General features: G+C 37.9%; 5 protein-coding genes and 1 long non-coding RNA gene across 6 annotated transcripts in view; 1 reads left to right on the top strand and 5 right to left on the bottom strand.

The window, feature by feature from the left end:
- The window catches only part of LOC130187615 (uncharacterized), a 29135-nt gene extending 26055 nt beyond the window's left edge, over positions 1-3080 (bottom strand). Inside the window, exon 1 of the long non-coding RNA XR_008830480.1 lies at positions 3033-3080. This is a non-coding gene — a long non-coding RNA (uncharacterized LOC130187615). The remainder of the gene's footprint in view (positions 1-3032) is intronic.
- LOC130187595 (uncharacterized) overlaps positions 1-21445 on the top strand; it is a 77798-nt gene that overhangs the window by 23272 nt on the left and 33081 nt on the right. The gene's annotated exons all lie outside the window — the stretch shown is intronic.
- Positions 672-3018, bottom strand: LOC130187611 (trace amine-associated receptor 1-like). The gene has a single exon (XM_056405357.1). The coding sequence runs from the start codon at positions 2880-2882 to the stop codon at positions 1896-1898; it is 987 nt and encodes a 328-aa protein (XP_056261332.1). The 5' UTR covers positions 2883-3018; the 3' UTR covers positions 672-1895.
- On the bottom strand, positions 6462-7463 carry LOC130160732 (trace amine-associated receptor 1-like). Its single transcript, XM_056363427.1, has 2 exons — positions 7136-7463; positions 6462-7063 (listed from the first exon to the last, which is right to left on the bottom strand). The coding sequence occupies exons 1-2, from the start codon at positions 7461-7463 to the stop codon at positions 6462-6464; spliced, it is 930 nt and encodes a 309-aa protein (XP_056219402.1).
- Positions 14170-15174, bottom strand: LOC130160731 (trace amine-associated receptor 1-like). The gene has a single exon (XM_056363425.1). It carries the CDS (start codon positions 15172-15174, stop codon positions 14170-14172), a length of 1005 nt encoding a protein of 334 aa, XP_056219400.1.
- LOC130160730 (trace amine-associated receptor 1-like) lies at positions 18373-19356 on the bottom strand. Its single transcript, XM_056363424.1, has one exon. The coding sequence runs from the start codon at positions 19354-19356 to the stop codon at positions 18373-18375; it is 984 nt and encodes a 327-aa protein (XP_056219399.1).

The raw sequence follows: 21445 nt of genomic DNA, 5'->3' as shown, positions 1-21445 counted from the left end.
TTTAGACCTATAATGAGTTGTTGCACTTTTCTTGACGGCTGTTTGTTCGGTGTTTGATAGTTGATGTGGTGGTTTGAGTCTAGGCCAGGCGGTTTCATTAGAGTTGATGAATCTTTGGTGCATCAGTTTAATAACAGTGGCAATCATGTGCTCCTGTTAGCATCGTTAGCACAGCTGGGCGTCTGGGTTAGGGTCACACCCACACTTATTCATAACTTTAAGCTTCAATCAAATTTAAACTAGTGATTTATGTCAAGTAACCAAAACAAGGTTCTTTCCAGAACCTTCCATGACCTATTAATCAAAGTACTAAGAGTAGTCAAAACATGACCCTAAAAATGTTTATCAAGCTTTATATTGTCAGGAAACATTTTGCTAATACATACAAAAGAATATGCATATTTCCCTACCTAATCATGACTTTGGAGCTAAATGTTTCTTTATGTTCTGTATGTTTTCATATGGAATCCCTTACATTTCGTAATTGCCCCCTAGATTTTCATAAACTGTAAAATGATGGGCACAACTTATGAATTAAGACATGGATGGATGTTAACAATTGATGGATGTTAACAATTGATTTTCCTTTTTAAGATTTTAGCAACTATAATGGAACTGCACGAATCAGGCTGATTTGTAATCAGTTTAATCTGTATATACTGAACAACAAGTTACTGAAAATGTCTCTGATTTATTCAGACATTAAACTGTTCAATTGTATTACCAACAATAAATATTTGGCCATAAAATCTTATGTAAGATCTTAACACAAGTTGTTTATGGTCTGATGCAATGATATTATGCAACCTGACGCCTCTCCTATTAGAGGTGTGAATGAGCCTTTGGTCCCTTAACTGCTCTGGTGGTACACATGAGCTCTGCTTCTCCCCAAGGCGCTATAATTGCTAATAGGTAATTATGTAATGTTTATGTCTGAAATGGTTCCAACAGAGTAACAAACTGAAACAAAACAAGAACAGCTGAGTAACAACAGCAGTGACAGCAAAAAAAACCTGCCATAATTACTGTGTAAGACTCACAGTCAGATCAGGTATTTTCACACTGAAGATAGCAGTCAGTCTTCATATTTGAAAGCTGGCTATCAGCCATACAGATTATATATTGAAGACAATTAAAATGCTACTGATGCTGCTTGGATTTACTAACATTGCAACATTGTCATCCCAAGACCCTCGCCACTAGCATGGCTAAAATGTGATGTCACTGACCTATCTACACTGCACAAAAATATTTGTTACTGAATGCTTGTAGTTTATTGGTTAACCTTTAATCTGTCAAATTCCCAATCATACATTGGCTGTATCGAGAAATTAGGTTCCATAGTTACACCAGCTTTTCTAAATTTTTCATTTATAACTACAGTCGTCTGATTGCTCCCCTCAATGCCCTCACTTCCCACCCTCTTAAAAAAAACCTGCTTATATGCCATATTTGGGTGTAAAAAGGGTTTTGGTCTGGAAAGATTACAAAGCATACACATTAACTCATGGCTTGGGGGTCTCTGAATTGGTTGGTTATTCTGGGCTACATGCAAATCAGCATAAACCCTGCTCCAATCTAATGGGTGGGGTTTAAGATGGGTAGCTAAAAACTATCCATCCACTATTTCACACTTTTTAATTCAATTAAATTTCATTTTGTATTGCGCCAAATCATAACATGCATTATTACAGGGTAAAGTCAACACCTGACAATGTGATAGAGAGAAACTCAACAGTTCCCACAATGAGCAGCACTTGATGACAATGGAGAGGAAAACCTCCCTTTTAACAGGAAGAAACCTCCAACAGAACCAGATTTCAGAGAGGGGAAGTATTGGTCTGTTGTTCCAACCTTTATTGGCATGTTGATATTTCACCAATCCATAAAATAAATCAAAACAGTTTGGAGTTAGCAAAATCCCCTTGGAATATTTTCCCAGAAATTATCATTCTGAAAGCTGATCTGAACCAGCTGTAAAAGAAAGCATAGATTAATGGATTCAGCATTGAGTTTGATAATGTAAGCCAGTTAAGTGTCTCAATCACAGGGATGGGTGGTGGATTATAAGACAAAGGCTGGAAAACAATGCATAGAAAGTAAGGAGTCAAACATAAAAGAAAAACTCCCAAAACAGTAGCCAGAGTTTTTGTGGCCTTTCTCTCCCTCTTACTGACAGTTGCTCCATACTTTGTGCTCTGGATGCTGTTCACCTGTTTCCGAGCAACAAGGAAAATCTTTAGGTAGATACAGAGCATTATGAATGCAGGAAGGTAAAAAGAGAAAACAGGTCCCATAGTGTTTGCCATTACAACATCAACTGAGCACATTTCTTCACATGTTCCCTGGCTGAACCCTGCAACTATTATAGCAATCCCGATTAGAGCAGAGATACCCCAGCACACCAGGATCATGATCACAGTAATGTGAACATTTATCTTACTTCTGTATGCCAGGGGCTGACAAACTGCGTAATATCTGTCTATGGAAATACAGCACAAGTTCAAAATAGAGGACGTGCACAGTGATACATCAAAGCTGTCTCGTATTTTACAGAATAAATTCTCATGATAAAGACATGAGGTTACAGTGAATGCCATGCTGAAAGGAAAAACTAAAACTCCTACAAGCAGGTCAGCCACAGCCAGAGAGAGGATCAGGTAGTTAGTAGGAGTGTGCAGCTGTTTGAAGTAAATGATAGAGATTATAACAAGAAGGTTTCCACATATTGTAGCAACAGACAATAAGCTAAGGAAAATATATACTAAAACACATAGTATGGAAGGTTTGCTTGTAAATATGTAAGTTGCATTATTTGATTCATAACAGGGATGTATGTCATTAAAAATGTAAGTGCCGTTGACAGTCAGCTCTGCTTCCATGCTTCTCTGCAGTAATAGTCTATAATATTAAGAACATTTAAAAGATATTTAGTTCAGAATGTATGTACAATTACAACGTCAGTAATCATGTAAAATAAGGCTTCATGATTTTCATTTAATTTGATCTTTGAATTAAGTTTTTTCCCTTACCTAGTAACACCTCAGTATAGTGGTGTGTGTCCTTAGTCAGAATGACACTGTTCAGAACCATTGGACTTGTTACAGTATTTATAAACCCCTATCTCATTAAATCAACAGAAAATTTGGTTATGCAATCAGATGTGGGTATGTTGTGCGTGTGTCTGTGTGTGTGTGTGTGTGTTAGGGCTGCACCTAACCATTATTTGTTTATTGGTTAATCTATCAATTTTATTTTATTACTCAGTTAATATTTAATTAAAAAATAAAATTTACGAATTTACCCAAAATAAAATTCAAAAACTTCATCAAACTTCAACATCATTTATATTTCAATATTTTTGTTTAATACCTTTTGTGTTTTTAAACATACAGTATTTGCTACACATATTCAGAATCAGCATGACATCAGCTAATAATAAATGTCACCCAATAAAGGCTTTAGTACAGTGTAATAAAGGTTAATAGCCCATAAAACAAAAAAAAAACCAAACCTTGAATTTTTCCTTATTTTATAGATAAAAACATGGTAAACCATAATAAAGAAGAAAAAATGTATTTGCCTCCGTCAAATTTTCACGCCTCCACCTCTCGACAAAATTCTAGTAGCCTACTTGTTTTCTTGGTACTTGGTGGATTTGACGTTTGTAATTGCAATTGCGGCTGTTCGCCACTACGGCAATGTAGTGGCGCTGTATCATAATCCGTGCATCAGGCAGAGCCATCCAAAATTGCCAAAGAAGAAGAATACAAACGCGCTTGATTTTCTGTGTCCGGAAGGAGGCGGTAACCTGATTTTGCGGCTCTTCAAACAGGTGAATAGGCTTGCCACCTGTCCCATACAATACAGGATGGTCACATATTTGAAAATAAAATGCTTCTTCCTATATTGAATCGATACGGGACGCCTCCGCCTCCTGACAAAATTATAGTACTTGTTTTCTCAGTACGCAGTGGATTTGAATCAATACAGGACACAATTTTTCCCGTATTTTCGTTCATGATATATCATGAAAGTGCTGTGAATAATGTACCGTATTTTCCGCACTATATGGCGCACTGGATTATAAGGCGTACTGTCAATGAATGGTCTATTTTCAAAACTTTCTTCATATATAAAGCGCACCGGACTATAAGGCGCATTAAGCGAAACAAAACAGTCAGATAAGTCAGTCAGTCAAACTTTATTAAACACGTTCACAATAACTCTCAACATTGTTCAAATGTTAATGAGCGTATTCACAATAACTCCCAACCTTGTTCAGTTGTAACACGTAAAAAAAACACAGTCTGATACCGCTAAATCAAACGTTAGCGTAACAGTTGGGTGATTACGGCATCCAGCATGCCCGGATCCCTCTCGTCATCTCGCCTCCACTTCCGTACCATTGATTCATTAATGTTGAATTCTCTCCTAGCTGCTCTATTCCCATGCTCTACTGCGTGACTGATAGCCTTGAGTTTGAGGTCTGCGTCGTAAGTGTGTCTCTTGACAGGTGCCATTTTGGGGTCTTTATACACACACACACTGTAATATTATGGTGGAGCACATGTATTACTCTGTGACGCTCCTGATTACGGTAGCCATAACAACCAGAATTAATCCATATATAAGGCGCTCCGAATTATAAGGGGCACTGTCGTTTTTTGAGGCTTTTAAGTGCGCCTTATAGTGCGGAAAATACGGTAATGTCAAGTAAAACCAAACCAGTTGCCATCTTTTTTCACATAAAAGGTGGCAATCCTACAGATGAATTTCTATTCCTATTTCTATTCTATTCTCTTTTACATCCAAGCATACCCAGCTTCTTGAAAAGTTTGCCTAAATTAACGTTACATCCCATCGTGAATGTTTTTTTTTTTTTTTTTTTGCAGAAATGTCTCAAATCACAGATTATTTTAAAAAGAGAGGAGAATTGCGAGGACAGGTGAAACAGTGCAGAATGGAGACATCATTAGTTCTTCTAGTATGGGAGAAAAAAGTTAATCCACGTTACTGATGAGATAAGGTTAATGTGTCAGGACTGAAAGTAGGCCTAGTTCTCAGCCACAAGTGGAAGGTCCCGGTAGAGGAGAGGATCATAGCGCGAGAGAGGACTCAAGGTGAGAGTACCAAGTCTTTAGGAGTGTATTAATGAGTGTATTAAAGCCGACGTTCACATGATTTTAACATCAGTTTTTATTAATCTTCCCAGATGTTCTGGAAAGCATAGAGTGAGTGGCTTTAACTCTCAACAAGGTGGTGGGTGCCATATCTGTAGTGTATACAACCAGACAGACTGTGACTAAGAAAGAAGAGAAGCTTTGCTGACAAATACAGACTGTGTGTGATGCAAATTGTTCTATTACTCAGCAAGTAAGGTTAGCTGTCGGCTTCCAATTGCTTGTAGATTTAAGTTAGATAGTCCCCTTGCACTACAGACATGATGACGGGTGCCATATCTGATGTTATAGCAAGTCAATATAGCATATGCCAACAGGTAGCTAACATTAACTAGTCAGTTATTCCTGGTTAATTATCAAAGAGTAGAAAGCTTGCCCTCTCAGTTAAACAGAACCTTGTTACCGTTATGCTAATGGGTGTGAGACACACTTTACTGCTATGAGGTTCCCATGCACAAGATTTCGACATAATTTACAATCAATGTTAATTTATAGTTTTGTTCACTCACATGCACGAATTTGCAAGGCTCTAGGTGTTGTGCAGCAACAGGATGATACTTGTCCACATGTGCAGTAAATGTGGCCTTCACTTACTGTAAATGTGTGTCCTCCTTTTTGACTGCCACAGCCAGTATGTGTTTGTGAGAGTCAGACCATAAAGAAACGATTATAAATTATGGGCTCTGTATATGAAGGTACATAATGACAGTTGGCAGTTGAGAACAAGTATTTTGTGTGTTTATCAATTGATGTCACTTGATTAATTTTTCAACATAGGTGTGATATGGCTGCTTAGTGAAAGACACACAAGCTGACCTGTCAAAGGTGATAGCATCAGCAAAACCATTCAAGTGATATAAGCACATTTGTGACCTGATTCCCTGTTAGATTGTATATAATGCAGACTTTAAGGCAGGGAGTTCCTGTTTCAGCAGATGTTGAGGTAAAAGACAATATATGAAAAGACAATGTATTTCACAGAGCCACAGAATAAATGCCCTGCCTGAAGAAATTAGGCTGGTGAAATAGTCTGTACAGATTCTAATCATATCTGTTATCTGCATGGTTAGGGGTAGGGATATTGTGTTGAAACTAATGAAAAACAGTGTTTATTTCACTTTTTTACTACTAAGTGTTGTTTAACAAATAAATACTGGTGTATATACGATGACTTTTGCTCAGACAGTGAATAGTAATAGTGAAATTAGTTAATATTTATTCTTTCAAACTTTATCATTGTACTCAAATTAAAATGGTATTAGCATTCGAAACAAAATGTCAAAGGAGTTTTGAGTTAGCAAAATCTCCTTGGAATATTTTCCCAGAAATGATCATTCTGAAAGCTGATCTGAACCAGCTGTAAAAGAAAGCATAGATAAATGGATTCAGCATTGAATTTGACAGTGTAAGCCAGTTAAGAGTCTCAATTACAGCAATTGGCGTTATACTGTATGTTAAAGGCTGAAAGACAATACAGAGAAAGTAAGGCGTCCAACATAAAAGAAAAACTCCCAGAACAGTAGCTAGAGTTTTTGTGGCCTTTCTCTCCATCTTACTGACAGTTGCTCCAGACTTGTTGCTCTGACAGGTTGTGCTCTGGATGCTGTTTGCCTGTTTTTGTGCAACAAGGAAAATCTTTAAGTAGATACAGAGCATTATAATGACAGGGATATAAAATGAAAAAATACATGCTAGAGTGGTTGATATTAGAGCATCAATTAAACAACTTTCTTCACATTTTCCTTGATTAAAACCTGCAATTATAATGCCAATGCCAATCAGAGCAGCAAGTCCCCAGCTCACCAAGATCATGATCAGGATAACACGATCATTTATTTTACTTTTGTAAGTGAGAGGCTGACACACCGCGTAATATCTATCAATAGAAATACAACACAAGTTTAAAATAGAAGCTGTGCTCAGTGTAACATCAAAGCTGCCTCGTACTTTACAAAATATATCTTCATGATACCAGCATGAGGTTACAGTGAACGCCATGCTGAAAGGAAAAACTAAAACTCCCACAAGCAGATCAGCCACAGCAAGAGAGAGAATCAGGTAGTTAGTAGGAGTGTGGAGCTGTTTGAAGTAAATGATGGAGATTATTACGAGTAGGTTTCCACATATGGTGACAACAGACAATGAACCAAGTAAAATATATAATAATACACATATTATTGAAGGGTTGCTTGTAAATATGTATGATGCATTATCTGATTCATAGCAGAGATGTATGTCACTAACAGTGAAGGTCTCGTTGACAGTCAATTCAGGTTCCATGTGTCTAGATTCCTGCAAATTCAATTTTCCATTAATAATCAATTACATTGAGAAAACAGTTTAAATACTTAAATGGCAAACAAAGACAAGATGTAAAAAAAACAAAAACTTTAAAGATTTCTAATATATGAAGTTGAAGTCATACCATACACTTCAAGATATTCTATGTATCTGGATGTGTGTCCTGTGCCACTGTGCAGGAACATTGAACTTGATATTTAAGTGATCAACCTCCACCTAATTACCATAATGAATAATAATACAAACAGCTCTTGTCCAATCAGATGGGGTACACAACATTCTGTTTGCATGTGGTATGAATAATAATATACATGTGTGTCCTTGAGTCTGTTTTAACTGTTTCAAATTAACTTTTTAAATGAACTTTTTTTTTTTTTGTAAATTCACTGGTGTCAAATTATTTATTTTCTACTTTAGTGTGTACTGCAGGTGTTGGAGACAGATGGAGTGAAAACAGTTCACATAGTTGAAAATTCATAGATGAATTAAAACTTCTCTTTCCATTATAAACTCCCTTAGGGACAGAGGTAGGGGTGTCACTAATTGTCACCATGGAAACATTAGTCTGGGGGTAGTGTAGCTAACTTTTTCGATTTGAAATAATTTTTTGCGAAACTATCTGACTTGGATTTGATTGATCTAACACCAAAAATTATACAAGTCTAACACTATAGACTATATAAGCTAAATTGTCTTGTGAAACTGGCCCCAGGGCCCTGTGCTTGGATAGAGCTGAGTGATCCAGAATAAAATTTTGATGATTTGAGATGAGTCTGGAGTTTTCTGTTCTTCTAAACTGGTGTAAAATTCAACATTCTTTCATTATAAATCTAAAAAGGAAAGCAATTCATATCTGGAAATTATCCCCACTTCTGGGGTTCACCCTAAAAAGTGTTCATCCTAAATCTACAAAGAAGCCAAAAACTCCAGATTCATGTTAAGTCGTCAACATGCTAATCTGGATAACTAATATGGATAATGTGGATAACTACCAAAAATGTACCTTGAACTTTAGGGTCTTCAGGAACTAAAAGGTTCCTGTGGCTCATTGTTGTCTGCGTTTCCACCACGGCCTGAAGTTCAGGGAAGATCATGCAAAATTATTACTTGACATTAGGGATCGACCGATTATCGGCCGGGCCGATTATCGGCGCCGATATTCAGCATTTTGACGCATATCGGCATCAGCCTTTTTTTAAATTCGACAGCCGATAAGAGATCAATTTAAAACTGGGTTATTTTGGCTCTGATGCAGCCGCGCCTCTCTGTCTGCTGTCACTACTCTGTCGCCAGCATTGTCCCACCCACAGCACCATCTGATTGGTTACACGGTAACAGCCAATCAGCAGTGTAAGCTGTGCATTAACAGTCCTTACACACACGGTGGAGAAGGTCCGGAGAGCAAATACTTGTTTTGAAGGTAAGTTAAGGCAGCAGAGTTTCCTGAAATTGTAATAAAAATCCCAGTCCTCTACAACTCACAACTACTAGTAACATTACTGTGAGCCCATTAACGTTACATAAACATAAGCGGCAGCTCTGCTCGCTCGCAGTCCCTCCAGACGTGCCTGTTAATCACTTGAAACAAGGTTGCTGATAATATCGATATGGAAATAGTCAGTGATAGTAGAAGTCTGTGTGTGTGTGACTGAGAGAGTAAAAACCTAAAGAACTCAATTCAGTCCGGTTTTATTGCAGGGAAGCCCGTCGAGGTGAAGGCTGGTTAGCTTTTAGCGTAACGTTAACCCATCGGTCCGCTTTCTCCTTCTCTGGCTCTAGATGCTCAGCAGACTGTAGCAATGGGGAGAATGTCTGTTATGGTAGAGAATAGTGTGTGTTTGTGTGGAAGTCAAATGAGAAACTCTACAACTCACGACTACTAACGTTACTGTGAGGCCCAATACGTTGGCGGCAGCTGTCTGTTCCTACGATAAACACTGATTATTAAAGTGAAGATGCTTTAGGCTATTTAGTGTTTTTAATGGTTTAATCACTTGAAACAAGGTTACTGATAATATTGATAATGAAATAGTTATAAAAGTAAGAAGTGTGTGTGAGAGAGAGAGAGAGAGAGAGAAAAAAAATCTGTTTTATTGCAGGGAAGCACGTGGAGGGGATGGCTAGTGAATAGTGTGTGTGTGTTTGTGTTTATGTAAGCCACATGAGAAGCTGCAGAAACTGACAGCAAGTACCGTCTGTCTGAGAGAAAACTGTAGGGCAATAATGGCTATTTAACTACCAAGTACTTTACCTTTTTCTGTGTTGATTGAGAGATCCCAAGCAGCAGAAAATGACATATTGTTAGATGAAGTGTGTCCTGAAGCTGTCTTTGATAGTATCTTGTAGAGAGGAGCAGGATATTGCTGTTCAAGACTTAAGACATAATGTAACTGCATCATAAAGCCTACATGAACTGCATTCTTCAAACTGCAAACTTCAGGGAACTATTTATTTATTTATTTAAATTTTCAGTCAACTTTATAAGAGATGCTGCTGACCCTGGGAACTCCTTGCACTTTTTGTTTTTGTTTGAACTTAAAACAAAGATAAGTGAAAGATTAACATTTCAGTTATATTGAATTTTGGAAAACTTTATTTACTGTAGAAAACTTTAGGGAGCTATTTATTTGTTTGTTTTCATTTAACTTTATAAGACATGCTGCTGAGCCTGGGAGCTCCCTGCATTTTTTGTTAGAATTTTAAAACAAAGATATCTATTGTCTAAGAAAAAAAAAACTTTAACATGTTGCAAATCTGAAAAGCTGTTAAATAAACATATGATTAAAGGCATTTGAACAAAGGTAAGTGGAATTTTTCCATTATTCAAAATTTTCACGGCAATATTTTCTTTTTTATTGCAAATAAATATCGGCTCCAAATATCGGTTATCGGCCTCCTTGACTACTAATAATCGGTATCGGTATCGGCCCTGAAAAAACCATATCGGTCGATCTCTTCTTGACATTACATTATTCACAGCACTTTGAGGACATAACATGAACGAAAATATGGGAAAAATTGCGGCCCGTATATACAGCGGGGAAAATAAGTATCGAACGCGTCACCATTTTTCTCAGTAAATATACTGTATTTCTAATGGGGCTATTGACATGAAATTGTCACCAGATGTCGGTAACGACCCAAGTAATCCACACACACAAAGAAATCAAAACATATATGTCCATATATTAAGTTATGTGTAATAAAGTGGAATGATACAGGGAAAAGTATTGAACACGCTTACTGAAGTTTATTTAATACTTAGTAGTAGAAAAGCCTTTGTTGGTAATGACAGCTTCAAGATGCCTCTTCTATGGAGAAACTAGTCGCATGCATTGCTCAGGTGTGATTTTGGCCCATTTTTCCACACAAACTATCTTCAAATCTTGAAGGTTCCGGGGGCCTCTTCCAACTCTGATTTTCAGTTCTTTCCATAGATTTTCAATTGGATTCAAGTCGGGAGATTGACTGGCCCATTCTAGCAGCTTTATTTTCTTTCTCTGAAACCAATTGAGAGTTTCCTTGGCTATGTGTTTGGGATCATTGTGTTGCTGAATTGTCCACCGCCGTTTCATCTTCAGCATCCTAGTAGATGGCAGCAGATTCTTATCAAGAATGTCTTGGTACATTTCTCCATTCATCCTTCCTTCAATTATCTGAAGTCTGCCAGTACCATATGCTGAAAAACAGCCCCACACCATGATGTTCCCACTGCCCAACGTCACTGTTCGTATAGTGTTTTTGGGGTGATGTGCAGTGCTATTTCTCCTCCAAACATGGTGTGTGCTATGACATCCAGAGTCTCCAAAGAGGTCTCATTTGATCAGACTATATTCTCACAGGATTTCATAGGCTTGTCCAAATGTCTTGCAGCAAACTTTAAACGAGCATCAACATGCTTTTTCTTCAACAATGGAGTCTTGCGCGGTGAGCGTGCATAGAGGCCATGGCGGTTGAGTGCATTACTTATTGATTCTGTGAAACAACTGTACCTGCTAATTCCAGGTCTTTCTGAAGCTCTCCGCGAGTGGTCCTTGGCTCTTGGGCAACTCTTCTGATTTATTCTTTTGACTCCTCTGTCAGAAATATTGCAAGGAGCACCTGGTCGTGGCCGGTTTATGGTGAAATTATGTTCTTTCCACTTCCGGATAAAGGCCCAAATGGTGCTTACTGGAACATTCACAAGGTTAGAAATACATCTGTAACCAATGCCATCAGTACGCTTTGCAACAATAAGGTTGCAAAGGTCTTGAGAGAGCTCTTTGCTTTTACCCATCATGAGATGCCCATTGTGTGACACCTTGGTAATGAGAAAACCTTTTTATAGGCCATCAATTAGGACTAAACCAGCTGATATCAATTTGTACTAATAGGGGACAGGATTGCTTTCTAAATACTGAGAGATTTCAGCTGGTTTCTTGGCTTTCCATGCCCTTTTGCACCTCCTTTTCTTCATGTGTTCAATACTTATTCCCTGTGTCATTTCACTTTATTACACATAACTTAATTTATGGACATATATGTTTTGATTTCTTTGTATGTGTGGATTACTTGGGTTGTTACCGACATCTGATGATAATTTCATGTCAATAGCCCTATACAGGACGCAGATTTTATTTTCAAATACGGGACGATCCCATATTATATGTGACAGGTGGCAACCCTAGCCACTCGGTTGTTATGGTCGTTTATTTTTTAAGTCCTATTTCAGTTTTTCTTAACCTCCTTCAGGACCTGTTTCGTGGTGTGGAAAATGTGTTTGCTTGCTCGGTGCCCGCTTATTCACTGTGTACTTTCAAACATCGCAGGTGAAATAAAATGCAGTGAGGACTTGACCAGTCAGACATGTTCAGCACTGCAGACCACACCCCCCAAAGTTCCTGAACCTTTGGAAAGTACTACCCCCCGACCAGGTGCCTTTTTGCGGGTCGATCAGTTACCCTGGAACTAACTTTGGACCCTGGTTCCTGTGGTGGAAACATTCATAGTTTCTCAAAAGGTTCCTGGTTCTTGGGGAAAGTTCCTGCAGTGGAAACGCGGCTTTGGTTAAACAAGAGGTTAGTGGGGATGGGTAGATAAGAACTTACAATGTTAGCTTGTCAGGCTGTTGGAGCATCATATTGCTGCTTGTTTTTGGCTAATGGTGTTAGCCAGATCTATATGCTTAGTGGGCTGGCTATAGAAGAAGTTTGGATAGATAGTGGCTCAGGCAGCATGCTAGTTAGTTAGTTAGCATGGTGGTTAGCTTGAACATGCTGTTTTTGTTTTGGTCTAGTTGGTGACTCCGGCAGTATGCTACTATCATTAGCTTAGCATGCTGTTTGGATATGCAACAGAGGTATTGATTAAGTCATATTATCCTGCTGGCTGAGTTCAGCAAAAACAGGAGCCCGGGCTCCGATGGAGAGACGCAAACATCAAGAAAGAAATATTTATTTAAGGGCATGGTTCAGACCCTTTAGATGTACTCCCATTTATTATGTTAATTTGTATAGAACATCTCAGTATTTCATCACACACAAACAGTAAGTCACAGCAATTTTGGGTTAGTTAAATCACCTTGAATTATTTTCCCCGAAATTATCGTTCTGAAAATGGATCTGAACCAGCTGTAAAAAAAAAGCATAGATAAATGCAGGGTTTAAATCTTAGCACCGTGCTGTATCTCTGACCTAATGCGGTGAGAGAAAAAATGAAAAATGAAATGTCAATACACTAAGGAATTTGCTATTGATGCATGTTGATGCATGTTTGAGATAATAAAGTTCACCAACCAATGGTATGAGAGGAATGCAGTTCTCGCTCTTAACCTAACCAGACACTGAACCTAACCAACTTTACTAGCCAATGAGAAGCAGACCGTCTTGGCAACTCTGGCAGTGTAGGATCCAACGGCTTGAAGGAGACGGGCACTTGTTTCTGCGCGAAATGTTCGAGGAAGCTTTTATATGCCACCCGTGGTAAAAAAGTGCTCTCTCGTCATGAATTGAACCCCGGTCATAAAGCTGCTGTCCGCGCACTCCAACATACAACTACGTTACCGGGTGCGACAGTTAGGGTTGATACTCAGTCATCAATGACTGACCGTGTCTGCGATCAAAAAATACGTGCGTGCACGTTCATTGCTGAACATGATCTGTCCTTCACAATTTCCTTGTTTACAACCCAAAAATAATGAAGAGATAAGTGATAGTGGCTTTCTTGATTTCACTTTAAACTTCAGTGTTACTGTATTTTTTTAAAATCTAAAACATTTATTTATTTTCCATTATTAATTTATTTCCCATTATTATCTGTATTCCAGAAGGAAACACTTTAACATTGCTATAGTATTGCAGTATTGTTTACAGTTGTCTTTTACATTGCACATACTTTTATAGAGAACAGAGAAAAATGGTGCATATTGCAGGCACATATTGTATATGTACAAATCTTTTTTTTTTTCCAAATTCTAATTATCCACAAGTTTTTCAGAGTTGCTCGCACTTTAAAGCTGTTGCATTTTTACTGTTGACATATAGTATTTTTAGATAAATGGTGCAAAGCGCATGCTGTTAAAGAGAAATGAATCCGCAGAGTCTGCAATCCTCTAAGATCTTGTGTAACACATCAAAACTGTCACAGCTGTGCTTGGTGCTAGTGCTGTTTATATTGAAAAGTATATTAGTAGATATTGACAGGCTTTTTAAGCACAACAGACAATAATTAATGCAAGCTTTGAATTAGTAAGACCACCTTTAAATATTTTTCCTGAAATGATCATTCTGAAAGCTGATCTGAACCAGCTGTAAAAGAAAGCATAGATAAATGGATTCAGCATTGAATTGGACAGTGCAAGCCAGTTAAGCATCTCAATTACAGTAAGTGATATTGACTTATTAGAAAAAGGCTGAAAGGTGATACACAAAAAGAAAGGAGTCCAACATACAAGAAAAACTCCCACAACAATAGCCAGAGTTTTTGTGGCCTTTTTCTCCATCTTACTGACAGCAGTTCCAGACTTTGTGCTGGTTGTGTTCTGGATGCTGCGTGCCTGTTTCTGTGCAACAGTGAAAATCTTTATGTAGATACAGAGCATTACAATCACTGGGAGATAAAATGAGAAAATAGGTCCCAAAATGTTTTCCAGTAGAATCTCAAGGAAACACTTTTCTTCACATTTTGCTAGGTTTGACCTTGCAATTACAAAGCAAATGACAACTAAAATAGAGACACTCCAGCTCGCCAGGATCATGACCACAACATGAACATTTTTCTTAGTTCTATATGTCAGAGGCTGACACACTGCGTAATATCTGTCAATGGAAATATAACATAGGTTGAGAATAGAAGCTGTGCCCAGTGTTATGTCAAAGCATAATCGTACTTTGCAAATTAAATTGTCATAAAACAGACAAGTGCTCAAAGGGAATTTCATGCTGGCAGGAATGACTACAATTCCCACAAGCAGGTCAGCCACAGCCAGAGAAAGGATGAGAGAGTTTGTGGGAGTGTGGAGCTGTTTGAAGTAAATGATGGAGATTATAACAAGAAAGTTTCCACATACAGTTACAACAGATAATGAGCCAAAGATAATATATAATAAAACACATACAGTGGAAGGTTTAGTTATCAGTATGTAAGAGACCTTATCTATTTCATAACATGGATGGATATCATCAGTGCGGTTGACGGTGACTCCTGGTGTCATGTTTCTGGATTCCTGCAAATCATTATTAATGATATTGAAGATAATATGTTTACTCTATATGAATCCAAAACTACAATGACAGTTTACATCATACCTTTTAAATGCCCATGACAACTCTTCTTTACTGTGCCTCTGTGCACAACCTTGACTTTTATCAAGTCCTTTTTCATTGCCATGGTCACTACAGTCCTACATTGTCCAATCAGATGTAGGGCTTTTTATCCTGATGACGTCAGAGCTATAGCAACATGCTGCACTGTCGATGAGATTAATGTTTTAAATCCTTTTCAATTGTTAATAACTAATTTATCATTTAGGTAAATATACTATGATCTTTTTCCAGGGACATTAAAAGTAGAAAGTAAGTAATTTAGAGCAAGACACAACATTAAACACACACACAGACAAAACATAACAAAGTATATTCATGAATCAATCAATCAGAGTCATTATGTCTTTTGGGTTGTCTGTCTTTCTGTCCATCCAATTCTTGTGAATAGGTTATCTCAGTAACACCTTGAGGGAATTTCTTGAAATTTGGTACAAACTTGGATTCAAGGATGAACTGATTAGATTTTCATAGGCAAAGGTCGAAGTTCAAGATCCCGGTGACATCATGTTGATTAGAATATGCTATATCAGGAACGCCCAGAAGGAATTTCATTACATCTGGCACACACATTCATTTTGACTCAAGGATGAACTGATTAGAATTTGGTGAATTCTCTAAGGTCAAAGGTCAAGATTTATGACCTAACAGAACATGTTTCTAGCCATAACTGAGCTAATTATCACGATTTAACTCAAATGTCTCATAATGGTCTGCAAATAAACTTTTGGCCATTATTCAGTGCTGTAACTCAGGAAGAAACAAAAATGGGATTTTTGGGGGATTTGTGTGTGTCACTGTGTGAATACGAGGTTCTGAGGTCTTTGCTACGAGCTATCCAGTTCCTGTATAGGCAGAGTGAGAGTTGTGTTGTATTTTTCATCAGAAAGTCAAACACATTTCTGGTGGGTATTGGCCTCTGCCAGGGTTGTCCCTTCTCACCAATCCTGTCTGATTTAAATGGAAAGGATTTCAAGACGCAGCAGGGGGGAGGAGAGTGTCCAATTTTGGAACCTCAGACTTCCCTTCTTGCTATTTGCAGATGATGTGATTCTGTTGGCCTCGTCTGGCTAAGACATTCAGTATGCACTGGGGCAGCTTGCAGTGGAGTGTAAAGTGGTTGGGATGAAGGTCAGCACTTCCAAGTCTTTAACTTGGTATTAAATGGGCCCCGGGGCCCATCATGTGTTCTGCTTTCAGAACTTGAGAAATGAAGAAAATAGATTTTCAGTTTATTTTTGCAACATAAAATTTCTATGGCGCATTTTATCTCACCAACTCTGTTTCTGATTAAGACATTTGTCTATGAATGATGCATTTTCATTGTTCCCAACACAGAGGAGAGACCTCTCTCTCTCTCCTTTTCTCTCTCTCTTTGTGTGTCTCTCTCTCTCTGACCCTCTGTGTGATTGGCTGGGGCAGCTCTGTGTCATACACTGGAGCACTGTGCAGTACACAGACACACACAGACCCTGCTCTTAGTGTCTATGGCAGGGGTGGGGTTAAGTGACAAAAAGTACCAATAAGAGTTAGGGATGGGTACTAGGGATGGGTTGAGTACTCATTGTTGACGTCATTATTCGAGTAGCGTTTGAATACTCGCGCACCTGCGCACATGTTGTTTTTGGCTACAATAGTTCAACTCATTTGGCATCACATGCACCATGGCAGCCTTGATCAGGAAAAATGATGTCTGGAAATACTTTGATAAAAAAGACAACAATAACGTGCAGTGCAAGAAATGTGGTGTTAAACTTGCATATCACGTTCTCGGACGGCCAAACAGTAGGCTTGGTTGGAAAGGTCCGTGTCCGACAGGAAACACAAGCAGAACCACAAGCTTGTCTTTCCCTTCGGACTCGGACCTCTCGTATTTCTTTTTTTACGTAAAAAACATATTTTTTTACGTAAAAAAACATATAAAAAAACATATATATAACATATATATATACAAATATATATATAAATATATACAAATTTGTGAGTAATCAAGTACTCGTTCATGAGGTAATGAGAGTACTTGAATATTGAAATTACTGAAAATGCCCATCCCTAATAAGAGAACTGTTAAAGTACTGATCAGTGGTATCGATAGAAGTAGTAGTACCGTTAAAATCTTAACGATACCCATCCCTAGTTGGAGTGACCCAGTCAGAGCCCTGAAATTAACCCATTAGAGATGCTGTGGAATGAGATGAAGAGAGCTGCTCACACCAGACATCCTAAGAATATGAATTAGTTATTTTGGAAGAAAGTTCCAAAATTCCTCTTGAACATTGTGGAGGTCTGATCAGCAGCTACTGGAAGTACTTATTTGAGGTTATTGTTGTTAGCTTTGACACGTTGTGTATGTTTATACTTGTGACTTACAAGGAGAGATGAGGGCTGGAGTTTGCAACTTGGGCCCTGCTCAGACCTAAAATTACCATGCGTCTTCAGTGATCTGATCACAAGTGGGCAGCTCCAAGCACGTCAGTTCACACCTGCCATTAGAATGCGTGTCCAAATGTCTCGAGTGACCACTTGTGATCAAATCTCACTTTATATACGAATAAGTAGGTATGTGTTGTTTTTATGATCACTCTATAAAAGACCATTTGTCCCCACTTCTTATAATGGATTTAAGGACTAAAGTGCATTAACACTTATTGTGACCGAAAACCCTGTCTCTATACATATGGGGCTGATTCAGATCATTTTATACGACTTGAATTTTTTATATAAAGTCTGGTGTATGTTGGGCACAGAGTGGCTAATCAGGAAGCATAAGAAGATATTAGGTGGAACAGGCAGTGATATGAGTCTGTGATAAGCTGTAAGGAGGAGTTAGAGCCTTGAGTTTGGTTTACAATACAATAAAGGGATTTGCTAAATTAAAGACGAACACTGCCTTTACACAGTCCTTTTTAAGGTATTTTACACATGTAGCTTATATTTCTATGAACACATATATGTATGTATATGTATGTGATGCTTAGGTGCACTCCAGTAAACTGGGACAATTTCTTTGTGAATATTCACTTTTAATGTGTCAACATTTACTGTAACATTATATTTCAGTGGTCTGTTTCTGCACCACAAACAGTAAGTCAGTTCAACATGGAGTTAGCAAAATCTCCTTGGAATATTTTCCCTGAAATGATTATTTTGAAAGCTGATCTGAACCAGCTGTAAAAGAAAGCATAGATAAATGGATTCAGCATTGAATTGGACAGTGCAAGCCAGTTAAGCATCTCAATTACAGTAAGTGATATTGAATTATTAGAAAAAGGCTGAAAGGTGAAACACAAAAAGAAAGGAGTCCAACATACAAGAAAAACTCCCACAACAATAGCCAGAGTTTTTGTGGCCTTTTTCTCCATCTTACTGACAGCAGCTCCAGACTTTGTGCTGGTTGTGTTCTGGATGCTGCGTGCCTGTTTCTGTGCAACAGTGAAAATCTTTATGTAGATACAGAGCATTACAATCACTGGGAGATAAAATGAGAAAATAGGTCCCAAAATGTTTTCCAGTAGAATCTCAAGGAGACACTTTTCTTCACATTTTGCTAGGTTTGACCTTGCAATTACAAAGCAAATGACAACTAAAATAGAGACACTCCAGCTCGCCAGGATCATAACCACAACATGAACATTTTTCTTAGTTCTATATGTCAGAGGCTGACACACTGCGTAATATCTGTCAATGGAAATATAACATAGGTTGAGAATAGAAGCTGTGCCCAGTGTAATGTCAAAGCATAATCGTACTTTGCAAATTAAATTGTCATAAAACAGACAAGTGCTCAAAGGGAATTTCATGCTGGCAGGAATGACTACAATTCCCACAAGCAGGTCAGCCATAGCCAGAGAAAGGATGAGAGAGTTTGTGGGAGTGTGGAGCTGTTTGAAGTAAATGATGGAGATTATAACAAGAAAGTTTCCACATACAGTTACAACAGATAATGAGCCAAAGATAATATATAATAAAACACATACAGTGGAAGGTTTAGTTATCAGTATGTAAGAGACCTTATCTATTTCATAACATGGATGGATATCATCAGTGCGGTTGAAGGTGACTCTTGGTGTCATGTTTCTGGATTCCTGCAAATCAGATTTCAAATCATTATTAATAATATTGAAGATAATATGTTTACTCTATATGAATCCAAAACTACAATGACAGTTTACATCATACCTTTTAAATGCCCACGACAGTTCTTATTTACTGTGCCTCTGTGCACAACCTTGACTTTTATCAAGTCCTTTTTCATTACCATGGTCAGTACAATCCCACATTGTCCAATCAGATGTAGGGCTTTTTATCCTGATGACGTCAGAGCTATAGCAACATGCTGCACTGTCGATGAGATTAATGTTTTAAATCCTTTTCAATTGTTAATTACTAATTTATCATTCAGGTAAATATACTATGATCTTTTTCCAGGGAGATTATACCAAAAGTCTCCCAGTCAAAAGTGTTAAAAGTAGAAAGTAAGTAATTTAGAGCAAGACACAACATTAAACACACATACAGACAAAACATAACAAAGTATATTCATAAATCAATCAATCAAAATATAAGTTGCATTAAAACATATCACCAAAATGTTGAGTAATTTGGCTGAAAACAAGTCTTTCCAAAGGATCCGAACAAAATGGCGGACTGCTAGCTAGAAAATCAAAACAACAAAGTAATTAAAACTGTATTGTTCTCAAGTGAATCATTTTTAAATTTACTTTGCCTTTCCCGCAGATGGAGACAAGAGTACTACCTTTCCCCTTTGCTTTTTATGACTCCCCACTGGCGATTGCTGTGGCCGGAGTCATTATGTCTTTTGGGTTGTCTGTCTTTCTGTCCATCCAATTCTTGTGAACAGGTTATCTCAGTAACACCTTTTGGGATTTTCTTGAAATTTGGTACAAACTTGGACTGATTAGATTTCCATAGGCAAAGGTCAAAGTTCAAGGTCCCAGTGACATCGTGTTGTTTAGAATACGCTATATCAGGAACGTCCAGAAAGAATTTCAATACATCTGGCACACACATTCACTTTGACTCAAGGATGAACTGATTAGAATTTGGTGAATTCTCTAAGGTCAAAGGTCAAGATTTATGACCTAACAGAACATGTTTCTAGCCATAACTGAGCTAATTATCACGATTTAACTCAAATGTCTAATTGGATAAAATAATGACGTGATGACAATTTATATCCAATTGGTCAAAGGTCAACTTCACTGTGACATCATAATGGTCTGCAAATAAACTTTTGGCCATTATTCAGTGCTGTAACTCAGGAAGTAACAAAAATTAGATTTTTGGGGGATCTTGTGTGTGTCAGTGTGGGAATACGGGGTTCTGAGGTCTTTGCTACGAGCTATCCAGTTCCTGTATAGCCAGAGTGAGAGTTGTGTTGTATTTTTCATCAGAAAGTCAAACACATTTCTGGTGGGTATTGGCCTCTGCCAGGGTTGTCCCTTCTCACCAATCCTGTCTGATTTAAATGGAAAGGATTTCAAGGCGCAGCAGGGGGTAGGAGAGTGTCCAATTTTGGAACCTCAGACTTCCCTTCTTGCTATTTGCAGATGATGTGATTCTGTTGGCCTCGTCTGACTAGGACCTTCAGTATGCACTGGGGCAGTTTGCAGCGGAGTGTAAAGTGGTTGGGATGAGGCTCAGCAACTCCAAGTCCGAAACTTGGTATTAAATGGGACCCAGGGCTAAATTTTTATGAACCGGATATCGGTTCTACTTTCAGAACTTGAGAAATTAAGAAAATATATTTTCTGTATGTTATTGCAACATAAAAGTTGTGGTTATACAAAAACCATTTGTCCCCTCTTCTTATAATGGATTTAAGGACTAAAGTGCATTAACACTTATTGTGACCGAAAACCCTGTCTCTATACATATGGGGCTGATTCGGATCATTTAATATGACTTAAAATTTTTTGTGTGAAGTCTGGTGTATGTTGGGCACAGAGTGGCTAATCAGGAAGCATAGGAAGATATTAAGTGGAACAGGCAGTGATATGAGTCTGTGATAAGCTCTAAGGAGCAGTTAGAGCCTTGAGGTTTGTTTACAATACAATAAAGGGATTTGCTAAATTAAAGACTAACACTGCCTTTACACAGTCCTTTTTAAGGTATTTTACACATGTAGCTTATACTTCTATG

Source organism: Seriola aureovittata, chromosome 19 (genome assembly GCF_021018895.1).
Source record: "Seriola aureovittata isolate HTS-2021-v1 ecotype China chromosome 19, ASM2101889v1, whole genome shotgun sequence".
NCBI lineage: Eukaryota > Metazoa > Chordata > Actinopteri > Carangiformes > Carangidae > Seriola > Seriola aureovittata.
The sequence above is the reverse complement of the archived record's forward strand: the minus strand, read 5'-3'. Positions and strand labels throughout refer to the sequence as shown.